The sequence below is a fragment of the Ischnura elegans genome, chromosome 8 (genome assembly GCF_921293095.1).
Source record: "Ischnura elegans chromosome 8, ioIscEleg1.1, whole genome shotgun sequence".
NCBI classification, from domain to species: domain Eukaryota; kingdom Metazoa; phylum Arthropoda; class Insecta; order Odonata; family Coenagrionidae; genus Ischnura; species Ischnura elegans.
Window position 1 is genome coordinate 64,101,642 of NC_060253.1, and position 15,562 is coordinate 64,117,203.

The window sequence follows — 15,562 nt, forward strand, 5'->3', positions numbered from 1 at the left end:
ATCAATAGCCGAAAGTCATTGTTAGACAACTTTTGGGCTAGTAGATAACTCATGCAGCAGTTGACCTCCAGAAATGGGGAACTTCGAAGCAGGTAAGCAGAAAAAGGCCAGTGGGTGAGTAGAGGGGGGGGGGGGGTGAGACACGTTTTTATTGTTCTCGTGTAACTTGATATTTTTTTCGAAGCTAAGGTCTTCGTAATAGGATCCCTGCGTGAGCTGGGACCTTTTGTTTGATTTCGGAGAAGAGGAAATCGTCGGAAGGGGTGGGGCGAACGCTGAATGGAAGGGGATAGCAGATCGTGGGAAATGCGCCAATGTCGCTATCCCACGGCACTGATGAGTTCCTCCCTATGGTAGTTTCATCTCCGAGGGAAGAAGGGTGAAACGCGATTCTATTTTTTTCCGGTAACTTTATATTTTTTTCGAAGCTGAGGTCTTCGTAATACGATCCCTGGGCAAGCCGGGACCTTTTGTTTGATTTCGGAGAAGAGGAAATCGTCGGAGGGGGTGGGGCGAAAGCTGAATTGAGGTGGATAGCGGATCGTGGGAAATGCGCCAATGTCACTATCCCACGGCACTGAGCTTCTCCTGATGGGGGACACCTGGGATTTTCGGATTTTTTTCACCCGATCAATTTCGGTTCCCCACGTTGAACTCTATTCACCGCTCTAACCCGCGAATTTGATGTAGTTCGTCAGCTTGCCTAAAACGGCGCTGCATGCACTAAACGACTAGAGTTCTCCTCATTTTTTCGAGTCAACTACCAACGACGTGCGAGCGACAGTGTATGACGCGAAATTAAAAGTATTCGAGGTATTCGAGACGGCACCTTTGGCATAAATATTCGAGATCTCGAATATCGAATACTTTCTAGTATTCGAGGTATTCGAGTATTCGCGGATACTATTCGCACATCTCTAGTTATTACTAAATAAAACTACTTTATTCCCTTGTTTTGTAAAGATTCTTAAAATTTTTATTCCTCAGACAATTTCCCCACCCTTCTTTCTCCTGCCCCCTTCACCCCACCATATGCTGACCACTTCTTTCCTCAGGCAATCCCCATTCCACTCTTATTCACCCCACCCACTGGGAACGTTCCCCGATTGTGGAGAAGGGCATGGTTCATCTTTACCTGCAACGGGGGTAAGTTTTTAACCGGAGAGAGGCTGAAGAAGTATCTTCCACTATCGGGGAAATGGTGCCGCGCTTATAATTGTCTCTCTTCTTCTCTGCTGACGTTTCTATTGAAATTATTTTCTTTGCTCTTTCCACACTATATTTATTTACGATTATGGCGCGACTATTTTTTAGTGCTAAAGCTAAGAAAATCTTTTCTCTATGTCAATGATCCTTTGCATAACTTTCAATACGGCAGAGAAAGGAACACGAAAACTAAATGAGGTGAAGGTACAGGTTTTTGCGTGTCATTTTTGGGAATTCACGCAAGTGAACCAATACTTCACACACGTTGAGAAATGACGAAACATCTCTTGTAGGAAAACAATCAATGCGGATAATAACGATTCTCTCTTTATTTCTCCGATAATGGAGGATGTTTCTCCTGTCATTTTCCGGTTGGAACCTTGCTCCTGTCGGCATAAAAGAAGAGAGAAATACTATATGAACATAGCACTTCACACCCGGTATGAAGAATATGGTCCTGATGAAGAATAAAGTCTTACGTAGCAACGTCTGCAAAGATGATGGAGCACAGTATCCGGACAGAGAACTCAAACAGAATTTACTTCAAATATTCGCCAGAAGATCTCCTACGTAATTTATGATCGTGACTGAATCTCAATGAAAACAATTAATTGAAAAGATAGCACATTCAGCTGAAAATACGGAGTAACTCGAAATATTAACTTACGAAGGTTATTTTGGAAATGGGTTAAGGCCCTCGTTTTTATTTTTTTTTTCTCGTCACTGAGCGATAGAGGGCGACATAAATGGCGGTTAGGCCGGCTGCCGCTAAAATTCCGTGGGTGCTGGAAACAAATACAGTCAGATCCGGATTTAAGGTTTTCACATTTAGTGTTTTTCCGCATTTAGTGTTCCTTTTTTGGAGTCCCGATTCATTCCCTATGCGAGCAATGTAAAAATTATCCTTATTTAGTGTTTCCGCATTATGCATTTTTCCGCATTTAAGGTCGTAAAAAATTGTTCAGCTAAAGATATTTTTGCCCGATTTAATGTTTTTCATTATGGTTTATTCAAATGATTATCAAAATCTTTAAATTTCTGCTCAACAACAAGAAATTTCTCGTGAAATTTTAGCAAGAGTCGATTGAATCTACCCTGCAATACTTTTTCATCAGCATTCTCTCACAAATGTAGTATTGGGACGTTCAACTTGCAAGCCGGGTTATTTGTCTTCGCGTGATGTTTCACTCTCCTTCTTATCCAAACACTTTTACTTCCCAATTTTTTAGCTCACTCCTAAAAATTGTCACGAAACCATCTTATTGGGATAAGAACATTTAATCTATGAATTTTTTTGCCGCATATGGCACTATAGTGATGAGGGGGTGGGGTCTGGAATTCCCTCACACCCAAATATGAAAACTCAATTACTTTGCTTCTTCATTAAATAAAACAAAACGTTGAAAGTTCATATATTTGCAAAAGATTTTTTTTGGAAAATGAAGTTGCTTTCATTATAAAAAAGGTTAAAATTAGTTTAATCAATTAATTAAAACCCTCTATTTTCTAACTTTTTTTAAAACTTTCCCCCACACCCTAGTTTTGGACCCTCCAAATGACATTCCTGGCTACTCCACTGTGTGGCACCTATTAGTGACTTAAAAATATATTTTTTATTAATATAAAGCCATTCCAATCATTACAGACCCTAAAAACCTGAAAAAAATGGCTGGTCCTCATTTAGTGTTTTTTCGCATTTAGTGTTTTAAATTTTGTCCCCCCTGAAAAACCTTAAATCAGGATTCTACTGTATCTATCTTACGCGTACTTAATAGTTGTTATTCGCTCCTAACCACAAATTTATAACATTAAATTCTTATAATAAACTTTGCAATTCATTATTTGATTACGTTTTCTAAACTGGTCGGGAATTTCTTAGGCGATCGTTGATGTTGAAGTATGAACGAGAAATGGGAATTTTATGGTGGTATAATTATTTAACGATCTTTCACAGCATAAATCAATAACAAAAAGCCTTTTCTATGAATAATACCGAGAATAACCACCAAAAACATTTAAATAAGACCACTATAGACAAAAAAGGGCAGAAGAAACAAAAGCGAACATTTTTTCGTGACTTATGAAAAAGGTTTGAAATTACGAAACTCGATTTTACGAAGTGCCAATTTTCCGGTCCCACTGACTTCGTAAAATCAAGAGTTTACTGTACATTAACTATGTATTTTTGTGACCACAGCTCCTTTTCAAAAGAGCACAATGAGATAAATTAGTTCAGGAATGCATTTTAATTTCATACCAGCTACTAAGGATTTGCCCTCTTAAAAAAATCCATCAACCACAATCAATCAAGTACATATTAGGCAAAAATCACTTCATCTACTAATTTCATTACAATTTCAATGGCATACATCAGGATTTAAACATATACTCACGGAAAATTTTATCATGCCAAAGTTCCCAAACTGGTACATCATTATCTGGTAAAAGAGTTCTTCACTGAAAATATACAAGAAAAGACAATTAAAAATGATTTTCTTTATATGAAGCTTATTCACTTATAACAATATCATAATGAATAATTCGTAATGGTCAAAACTTCATCATGAAAATTTTAAACCATAAAAAGAAATATGTATTGCAGGTCTGACTAAAAATATTACCCAAGAGCTTATTGCATAAACAGAATAATTTTTCCTCAAGGTTAACCATAGATATCTCAGATAGAAGAGAAAAGGACAATCAACATTACAAATGAAATAATTTTTATTAAGGCACGTAGCTCAATCAGCATATGGATTATGTCAGCAAGCACAGATTTGATTTCTGATTTATCCTGATATGCATTTGCCAGGCACCTCCTTAAAAGTGGTCATTCAAGTTGATTTTCTCCAGACATCTTTCATTTTGACAATAAGGAACTAAGATAAAACACATTGATGCGCTGAGGAGTATTCAGCATACCCCAAAAAAATCCCCTAGCAGTAAATAAGCAAATGCTCCCCTCCCTCTCCCTTTCTTTTGAACCCCTCACATAACATGCTCGTGACCAGGCAGACATTACTGAACAAAGGCAAAACCCTCCCCCAACCCTTCCATCCAGCAGCACTGGGCTTCTCCATATGAGAAAGATTAGCAGAGGCCCTCAGAATGTCAGAGGCAGTGACGACACCCTGGAGCTAGCCGTCAGTAGATGTTGCATGTGGACACTGTGGAATTCCTGTAACAGAAACGCACCCTCCGTCCACCAATAAACCAATCAAAACCTTCCCTACCCCCTTCCCCTTAAGCCTCCTTTTTTCTGCCCTCAATTAGTATACAGTAAGTCCAAGACATATGAACAAGATGCATTCCAGGACCTTGTTAGTAAGTTGAAAAACTCAAGCAAAGCAACGAAAAGCATTGTTATCCTGCAGAATGCAACAATGCAATACAATTTTCCATTGACTCACAATGGTGAAGAACTGATCTTGTTGCATGTGCATCATGGCTGGAGCCAATAAAATTTAGCTGCCAGCAGGAAGGAAAAATGAAATGCTGAACAGTTCCAGACTTCACAATGGTTTAATTGACACTTCATTAAGACTGTGTTGGCATCCTCCCACCTCAAAGGTGCCAAATTTGATATTTCTGGCACACTTCAATTTTTTGAATGCTTGTATCTCTGAAAGTTCGTAAGTTGAATGTTTGTAGGTAAAGGACTCACTGTACATTAGATTAAAACGATGTAATTTCACTCAAAGATGAACAAAGTACTGAAACCTGAAGTCTTGTTATGATTAAAATTTGCAAGTTGTATTCATTTCCCTCATGCTAGATTTTAACCTACTTGGACATGATACAGTTGGAAAACTTGGTGGTGTTCTTGTTTTCCATCACCTCAATCACTCCATGCTCAATACTTCAGCCAGTGTCTTAAGTTCCCAACCTGAAATTGTGATCTGAGACATTCCAGGGGAAAAAATGTTTAACCCATAACCAGCAACGGTAATAATAATTGAAGAGTATGGTACTAGCATTGAAGGTAAGTTTTGGACAATTAGGCATTCGTTGAATATACGCTTATAACTGAAGTTGCGGTAAGATGAACAAAAGAGAAGGACAGGAGCCCAGGATTCGTTCAATGGTGAGGGTGACGGAGCAAAATTGGTTTCCAGAGTCAAAAAAGGTTGCATAACTTCATTTGAGTTGTGGGCAAATACCTCTGATCCATGGCCCATTTAAACAGCTTTCTGTCCTAATTAACCAAAGATAAAATCAGGGTAATTCTTCAGTGGGGTTCTGTTCCTGGACATTAGATTCAAATATCAGCTGCCCCTATCATTCAATTGCCCTGATAACCAGAATGCAATGTCATAATTTGTGAAAGAGGAAGATATTTTCCTTCAGAACTAATTTTTCCCATCCATCCACCAAATACCGTATAAGCGTGTGTAAAAGGCGCACCCCTATTTTGAGCATCAAAGCTATAAAGAAAAAAAATTTTAATAAATAAAAGCCAACAAACTATGTATAAATCCACCAATTTATTTATGTGGTACTACTAGTTTCGATGCAGCGGCGTCGGGTACCTGATGATGACGCCACTGCCTCAAAACTAGTGATACCAAATAAATAAATTGGTGGATTTATACATAGTTTGTTCGCTTTTATTTATTAGAATGAACCTCCAGAAAGTTGAGCCTGTTACAATAGAGATTTTAAAATATTTTGCAGAATTTTTTATCTTATCGTGCGGTTTTGCATACATATGCCTGGAATTTTGACGGTTATCGAAATTTCCTCTTTCAATGCTAATTGAAAGAGGAATTTTTGATAACTGCAGCGGTAATAGTGGCACAAGAGGGAGTAGAAAGAGTTCCGATCCTCTCTTCTCACACGCCGTTGCTCTACGATGCTAGTCCTACTCACGAACAATTTTGTTTAAAAGCTCTCGCAGGAGTATTGCAATAGAATTGCAGCCGTGGAAAATTTTAAGACGAAACTCGACAGGCACATAGCATGAACCTTCCCAAGAGATTGGACAACAATCGGGGCAATCTCAGCGCCGTAGGATAATAGCCACGTCGTAGATTTAACGGAACCACACTCGGCCCTCCATCAGCCAATGCCTCTGCCGTTTTTTTCCCTTTCCGAGACCCCACAGGAAAATAGGAAAATATCAAGTTACAGGGGAACAATGGAAACGTGTTTCATCCCTACCCCATCTCACCAACTGACCTTTTTCGGTCTGTTTCAATTCTCCTAGTTTCTGGAGGCCAAATGCTAGGTGAGTCACCTACTGAGCTCGAAGATATCTCGATATCTTTAAGCAATTGTATGACATGCACGAGGTTCTAAAAAGAATGGGACCTAACGCGACGTATATCTGACAGAATTTAAGTTTTTTAAGCTGTAATTGATTAACAGAAAGATTTTTAGTTAAAACAAGGCTACTAATATTCAACACAGTCCAAAAAGCACAATTTCGGAAGAAACAAGCACAGCATAAGCGCATTCAAACATGACGAGACGGACTGGTAACTTCAGGCAACGCAAACTGCGTATATCACATTGCTGCGTCTTCGCCCCTTCGCTTTGAAGGCAACGACGTCACATGCAAGATCGCACGTGTTCTTCCCTTGCTCCTTTGCTCATAGCCTCGTAGCTTGAAATACGGAGGGGAGGGAGCGCGCTCCTTCCCCTCGACCACTCCTTCACATAGATCTTTCATATAGGTAGATGGCGCATGACGTCACGCAAGCGTGGTCGTGTATCACGTGACTCGGGTCAGCGTTATGGTGAATACGCGTAGTGCCTTCGGTTGCGATGAGAGATTACTGAAAGGAATTTGTCTGCTGCTAAGTTTTTCCCTGTTAAAATTAAAGCCGTGTTAGCCATGGATGTATTTATTACTGAGTAACGATACGTGTAATGCAATGCATGCGCTATTTAATAAGAAAATAAAAGCATTTTCAAATCAAAAGGGTAGCTCAGGCATCCGGCAAGTTACGGAACAAGGATATTTTCCTTGTATTGACGATGGAAGTATTCACAGCTATTACTTCCCTATTTCTACATTTAAGGGACCATATTCTGGAGCAAGATTTTGAAGAAAATCAGACAAATAACTTAGTTCGTGAAATAATATTCGAACACCTAATTAATCAATCAAAATTTGAGATCAAGTAAGATTTATTTTCAATCTATTTTCAACTCACTCGGCTACCTGAACAAAATGTATTTTACGGAATCTGTATGGCATCCAATTCCATGCATGTAACTGTAAAGACTATTTTTAGGCTACATTATGTCTATTTGAGTGTGAGCTGAGGCTGAGCCCTTAATCAGTTCTTCAGGTTTCTCTTTTTTTCTATTGCCTTATGCCAACTGAATCTCGTTTAGACTGTATGGTTTCTAATTACTATTATGTTATTTCTTAACCCTTTTTTTCTTGTAGATTCTGTTTGATGGATGCTCTCTATCCTCATTTTGGAATTCTATGAAATTGATATATGGGGGAACACGGGGCGGAACGAGGTAAGCGGTTTTTTTTAACGCGAAAAAAGGTTCTGCGCAAGCGGGAATAACTATATCTAGCCCAGATTGGTGTTGCTTATATGTTAAAAACAACAATTTTGACTAGTTATATTTACTCCTGCTTTATTTCGCATTTAAAAATCGCTTACCCCGTTCCGCCCCGCCACCCTGTTGCGCACCGGGTTCCCCTATGTTCTACCAAATATATGGACATACACACTGTAGTCATTTAGAATGTAAAATTTATAGTCTTCTTTGATGGAGTGAAAATTGAGCTTCACTTTTGTATTCAAACCTTGTTTTCCATTGTCGGCAAAACATCTTTATTATCTGCGATGTTTTCATCACACCTCCAGTGGACGTATATTGTTAAAGGTTTCTTTAATAAACAAGGATTTATTACTAGTGCATGTTGAAGGATATTTAATCATTTTATGCGAACTGAATTACGTACGAGAGATGTTCACGTATAAAATTTCATAAAATCAATGCTGGCTGCAACACTGTGACTATTGTGGGTACTTTTGTTAATTAACATTCTGAGGAATCTTAAATTATATTTTCATCAATTTTCCCCGAGGAACGAAAGATAATTACCAGATAGGAGGAATAATCAGTTGGTTACAGCTCCTAATGTTCTTCTCTGGCTTTGAAAGTCATGCAACATTGGAAGTGTCTTTCCTTTAACGATGACATTCTATTAATGGCGTATTATTGAAAAAAAGATAGTACCTATCATTTTTGAAAGATTACTTATTAATGTACTGGATTGGTGGTTGAAATTCATAGTCTATGGTTGTGTATACATATTTCTCAAACCATGTAATCTACCTTTGTGTTATTGCTAACTTTATTTACGTATAAAAACGTAGCCTTTGGACGCAGGTGTTCCTCTGTAAAGGACACAAACGAAACCAAACATGTATTCCTGAAGGATGCTTCAGTTGCGCATAATTGGGGAAACTAATTCAGTTTTACTATAGTTCTTCCTAAAACTGAATTGAAATGAACTCTATTTTGCTATCAGGTTCACATATAATACAGCAAAACGTAAATAAAAATAAATAGCAAAATAGACACGTTCTTCTCTAGCGCTGTAAGTAAAAGTAACATGTCTTTTACCGGAGCGGGAACGATATTCACAGCAGAGAATTCAAACGCCGCCATTAATTTTGACCCGAACCACGTGACTCCGAGAGCGAAAGGGGGGGCGGTATGTTGGCTACGCGCTCCGGCCGTAAGGGGTTAGGGGAAAGCGCCATCTACTGTATAAAAGATCTATGCTCCTTCAGCGCTCTTCACTTATAAGCATTTCCGATTTCTTCTATCCACCATTTAGTCCAACAATGAACACACTCATTTGATTTTTTTAAACCGCAGGTATATACATACATATATACACCAATATAATTTTCAGTTACAAAAATCCTCATATTAGCGTCTAAAGATGATTTTTGAAAAATCAGGTCCTCAGCGTAATGGAAAGTGATCGGCAAGACAGAAGTTGACTATTAACCAGGTATGTCCTTCAAAACTATGCATTTCTCTACGTTTGATAAGCGATTACTATATGCAGTATAAATGCCACGGGATGCCCACTCGTGGCAGTAAATTTAGCGCACCCTCCGGAGCAAAAAAGTCCCTCGCGATCTTTTCCATGTTCACCTCTGGGGTACCGACGTGACGGCGCAATGCTTAAAAGAAAAGCAAACAGGAGCATTTTAAAAATACGTAACTAAGGGAGAAACTCCCCAGCCTGCCACAGGGTTTCATATGACTGACTCACGCTGAAAACCAAGGCCACTCAGTTCCCCTTGGACTTGCGACCGGTGAAGGGGAGGGGGAAAGATAAGAAGTTTGTATAAGAGGCGCACCCTCATTTTCGGCTGCAATTTCTGGGAAAAAAAGGTGTGCCTCTTACACGCGCTTATACGGTACTTGGCTTTAATTACGATTAAAGATCAGAGCAAACAAGGCCAATAAATTGTAATTTTAAGAAAGGATGCTGTAAGCCACAATTGACAACAGGGTGTTGGGTGAGTAAGGGAAGGAAGAGAATAGGGTTTAAGGATAGACTTAAAGGGAGTAGGCATTATGAAGAATTAAGGAGGGAAATTCAACATGGAAGGTTTCCCCTGGTATGCTACAGCAAAGGTCAGACGGTCATGGGAATACTATTGCAATAAATATGTAAGGTGGCTCGATAATATGCAGATATGCCCTATCTCACCACAACTGCCTCGTGTTGCAGAGGTAAAGACTGGTGCTGTGCTGCACCAGAGCTCTGCTGCGTGACACGCAACCAACAAAGGAATGCTCCTTGAACAACAACCTCAGTCCTGCATGGCATTCCTTCTCAATGGCTGCTCGAAGACTCAACACACTGTGAAGGTTTGTCTCTTTCCTGTAAGAGAGGCAACAGAGGAATGTTTAATAGCAGCACACACATGTCACCACAGGCAGATGTAGGACGGGAGCCATGGGGGCACGTGTCCCCCCAATAAGCTTAAAAAATAGACAAGATTTTTAAAACGGTTATCATTACGTTTGTTTTGTTTTATGAATTACAGAGCCTCAATCATCTGATTTCATATTAATAACTTTCAAAATAAAATAAAGGAGATATTTCATACATTAACTCTTGTATGTAGTTTTTAATCTCAAATATGAAAAAATCAAAAACCCTGGATCTGCCCTTACATGTCACTATTTTCCACATTTCAATCCCTTTTGACTCGAAACTCCAAGGATACCTCATTCACAGACATTTGCGGCTTACTATTAGCGCCAAAAAGGTAGAAAGCTGAACTTTAAGTATTTGTATAAAATCCTGCCGAAGCTCCATAGGGTCTCATATCGTATTACTCATTTTTTATTCGATTACAACAATGAATCATTAAATATTTTTTTAACGTAAAAGTTTAGCTTCTACGGTCAAAAGAGTTAAGAAGAGCATGCATAAAACTGTGAAACAGTCATCTTCTTCATCTCGATACGAGCAAAATATTTGATTGCCAACACCAAAAGGGCCTCGTAAAAATGAATTTTTTTTACATGCTAATTATAGGGTCAATTGACGGTGCCTCGGCTATCTCTCGTAATGGTGGGTGTCTCGCAATAGCCTGTACTTGCTTTAACGAGGAACCACTGTAATTCAATTTCCTGAAAGGGAACAGACTATGGTCATGGTTTATGGAAATCTATCTGGACCAGTACAAGGCCTCTCAATGCCATCCAAAATATTTGATTGGTGCATTTCATTGTATTTTTTGCATTACAAAACTTTTTACATTACAAAAAGGTTTTTAAAATTAAATTTTACCATTTCCTTGATTTTTTAAGGGCCGAAAGGTATATTTCAATTTCCGAGGTTGAGAAGAGTAAATGAATAATGAAGTTACGGAGGCTAAATTTAAAAAAATATTTCTAAAATTTTCATTCAAGGAAATGTTTATATTGTTCCTCTTACTTAAAATAAATCATGAATTGAAAAGATGACAAACGCACCGCACCAATGCACTCCACTAAAACGACGATTTTCGTCTTTTTGTTTTATTTTATGTAAGAGGAACATTTTAAACATTTTCTTACATGAAAATTTTAGAAATATTATTTACACATAGTATATGATACTGCAATATTAATTTTCCTTTCTACATCTTGGAAATTGAAATCTACCTTTCAACCTTTTAAAAAATCAAGGAATGGGGAAAATTTAATTTTGAAAAACTGTATGTAATGCGAAGATGTTGTTCTCTCTATAAAAAATGCAATGAAAACACCAATCAATATTTTGGATGGCATTGGTTCAGATAGATTTCCATAAACCATGACTCTAGTCTGTCCCCTTTCAGGAAATTGAATTATATATTTATACATAACAGCATAAAATTTATTGTCTCTCACATAATCCATAAAATTCGTTCTCTAACCATCATTTGCTCAACCCCCCACAAGAAGGGGGCTTGAAAAACCAGCAAAAGCATGGATACACAAAGATACAAGAAAATTTCACCCAGCACCCAGAAAGAGAATAATAAAAAGAAGCAGCTGGAGATAAAAATTGAATCTTGCCTAGTGTACCTAGGATGTGACATGTCTCGTCACTGAGCTTGGTGAAGTTTCCTGTCTCTTGAAGAGCTATGTCCTTTTGAAGGAAGCGAGTGATGGTGATTTATGTAGCAATATGTCAAGGATGTTTCACTCTTATCATGTGGCGACAATGAAAGATTTATTGAAATTAACTGTCCAGTGGTGAGGTAGTACGAGTGATTCATTTCCTAAATTTCCTCGTATTTGAGTCGTGTACTACACTAATTATTTGAAATTTGACACTGAAGTATGCAGGAAATAATAATTATTATTATGTCGTCTCTATTTCAAGCGAATTTAGGACCATTTGGTCCTTTCTTACAATTCCATTGTTTAACAATCACATGCATCCATGCCCTGGATGGTGATAAATCCAACCAGGTGGGATTCGAACCCACAACCTCTAAATTAACAGTCGGGGACATTACCCCGGTGCCACAGAGGCAGCAAACGAAGCAGCGTTAGCAGCAAACCACTCTAACTACCTGTCCGTGTCAATGTGTAAATTGTTCGTACAGTTTGGTAGGCCTCAGGTGTACTTGTTCGTACAATTTGGTAGTGTTTGAAAAATAAAGAGACCAGTACTTTCCTGTTTTTTGATCCATTGCCTACTTCTTGAGCTATTGATAGTGAAAAGTCAATGGCCTTTTTACATTTGCTGATATGTTGATGATGCCACAAACCCTTGCCAAGCATGTATGTAACCACTTCTCAGCTACTCCACAGCCTTATGCACAGGCCTCAAGTGGCTCATTGCTGCTTACACACTTGAGAGCGATTCTTTCCCCCAATGAGTAAACAAATCAAAATACATATACTCAAATCATGAACAGCCCTGCAGCAACTTTGCTATTTTTTATTTCAAACTTACAAGAGAGTGGATGAATGGGAAAGATTTTTTATCTCTGTAGCGCATCTTTACCAATCTATCAATTTTTCTTAATGAATATGTAGTGACTTCGGGTCAGAGTGAGGGAACTAAACTGTTACAACCATAAAGGCCAACACATAAACCCAATGAGATTTCCTTCTGCTAATATACATTCCACAAAGAAAAAACAACAATATCACCCTCAACAATGATTCCCACACTCCCATCACACATCTCAAACAACTTGCCAGCCACTTTTCCTCGTTCTCTCCTCATCAATGTCAGTGGAAGAACTGCCCTCCGATGTACGCTTCGAGGACTCAAGGCTGTTTGAAGCAGCAGGTGGGGCGTGTGGTGAGAGGAAGCGCTCCATCTTCTGCTGAGCTGCATCTGTGCGCACAACCTGTGAGGGGGACGCAGTGCTTGTCTCGGGTCGCCGCTCTGGCAGTGCACTGCCTGGCAAGTGTGCCTAAGGGGAAAACCAAGAGAAAACCGAGAGAAATGACTGTTATGTTTGAAAGAGTATTTTATCAAAGATTAAGGAATTAAAAAAGCTATAGAATGTGAGACTTATGGCCTTGTTTGCAAAAATGAAACATGAGGATGTTCATGTGGTTGGTGACTCCTGTCCTAAAAATGTATGCAACATAGCACCATTTTTGTGATAGCATTGCTAGATACAGAAATTCAAGGTGCTAAACTAAGTACTTCTCAGCAACTTCTACAAACCAGTTAAAACTATGCAAGATTCATTTACACCCATATAAAAACACTAAGCTCAACACTTTTCACTGGTTTTAAAATTTCCAGGCATACTATATAAGTTTTTAAATGCAACAGTGATATTTTTTCTAGTTTTTTCGTTGTTGTAGATGGTCTTCCCTATAAGAGAAACCCTTAAAATTACATTAATAAAGCAATTATGTTATTATATGAGAAACTTAAAAAGAAATATGCAGAGAAATAAAAAAATGGAATATGAAGTTTTATTAAAAGTAAGTCCTTTTAATAAGCAAATTATAATGAGAACCACAGCACTTCAGACTCTGCAATGTCAACCAGAGTATACACTACATACATGTATACATTCTAAATTCATGTAATATTCTGGTAACTTGGTAATACACAGAGTGAGAGCATATACCACCAAAGCAGAGGGAGAGGGGAGGTTGGGGGAGAGGCAAACAGGCATAGGGGATGCGAGGAGATGGTGAAGAACTTTAAGAATGGACACCATGTAGAAAATTCTCTCGAAGAAGAGAAGAGGGAGGAAAAGCCAGCAACACTTGGAAAATGTGTCTCTCCATGAAGAACAAATTGAGGGGAAATCCTTATTTGTTAGCAAAACACATTTTTTAATGTAGTATTGTTTGCATGACCTGACCGTCTCTAACCTGATTCCTCATCAGAAATAAGGCAATTGAAGATGCAATGGAATTTGCTTAACGATCTGTCCACTGGAACGAATTAATATTGCAACTGTACATGATTTATTGAAGGGAGAATTGGATGCATTGGAGGAAAGGAGAATAAACAGAGAGCATCTGAGATGCAGGAAAATGGTCATTTGATGGGAAACCTGTCTCCAAGTATGCTGAAATCAATAATGACGTGATTCAAACACTGTAGCCAAGAGTTACGACTTTGTGGGGGCTCAGGATCTGACTTTCTGTCATCAAGAGAAAGGGATGACCACTTAAACAGCAAACTATCCTGCCTCATCTCAAAACCCCAACCAAATATCCTCATGATGATTTACAGATTAGGAGTTAATTAGCTACAATTCACCTGGGTGTAAAAGACCCTGGATGTGTTGCAGTTCACGAGACGCATTTCTATGGCCTCACGGATCTTTTCCGTGATCTCCTCTTCATGTAAGAAGTGCACCTGGTGCTTTGTAGGGTGGACATTCACGTCAACATTGTTTGGGTTGATCTCCAGACTCAGGTAGATGAAAGGGTGGCCACCTTTAGGCAAATAACTGCTGTACACCTGATCCACCACCTTACGGATGCCTGTGAATCAGAGAGCGTTGAATTCCTTATGTGCCTACTTTAAATACATATCTACATGAACCTAAACAGCATGCTCCCTCTCATCAAATGCTATGAACTTAAATTTATTATTTTATTAATTACAATTTCATACTTTCCCAAAAATTTGATACACTAGTGGTCCCAAAAAATGAAAGTGCACAAATTTTCATGCCACCCCATAATTCAATCACAAAAAACATCATATCTATATATTTTTACAAAACTTCAAATCGATACACCTACATTGACAATCCCGAGTAAGAGCAGGTAGTATTTTGCATGCCTCCAAAACAATTGGTCTTTTTCCATTCAATTATTTTTCTGAATGACAGCAACGAGAATTGGACAATTTTCGTTACTGTCATTCATTTAATTTATATATCAATTGAATTTATTCTTACAAACACATCTACTTACTAAATGATCATTGTGAGGGACTCACCAACTGAATCAACTAGCCGATTGTTGATGAAAAGTAAAAAAAGGAGTTTCCTCGTAGAATAATTTGCATTTGTGATATGACCATGCATCTTGAAGCCCAAAGAGTCACTTTGTAGCTCCACATCCAGCAACTCTCTAATATAAAGAAAGAAAGAATATATGAAATTCGATGCCTCAAAAACCCTTAATAGAGGCTAACAAGAAAATTCTTAGCACAAAAAATAAATTGTGGTTGTTTAATAATGTGGATATAAAATACTAAAAATGTATCATAGTTTTCAATAAGTGTAGTCATCAGGTAATTCCTATGCCAAAAAACAAAGTGATTTCCAAGATTCACTCCTCAGTGAATATTTGACTACTCAGCCAAATGATTCTGTTTGCCATTTTACATCTCCTTATGTTCAACTTCTGAAGCTGAAAATAACCAAGATGTTCT

General features: G+C 38.2%; 1 protein-coding gene across 1 annotated transcript in view; it reads right to left on the bottom strand.

Moving 5' to 3' along the window:
* LOC124163676 (DNA mismatch repair protein Mlh1) overlaps window positions 1-15,562 on the bottom strand; it is a 39,597-nt gene that overhangs the window by 11,641 nt on the left and 12,394 nt on the right. The window contains exons 4-8 of the mRNA XM_046540735.1: window positions 15,125-15,258; window positions 14,435-14,661; window positions 12,895-13,115; window positions 9,914-10,087; window positions 3,600-3,663 (exon numbers count right to left, since the gene is read on the bottom strand). Of these exons, the coding sequence (XP_046396691.1) occupies window positions 3,600-3,663; window positions 9,914-10,087; window positions 12,895-13,115; window positions 14,435-14,661; window positions 15,125-15,258 (820 nt within the window). The remainder of the gene's footprint in view (window positions 1-3,599; window positions 3,664-9,913; window positions 10,088-12,894; window positions 13,116-14,434; window positions 14,662-15,124; window positions 15,259-15,562) is intronic.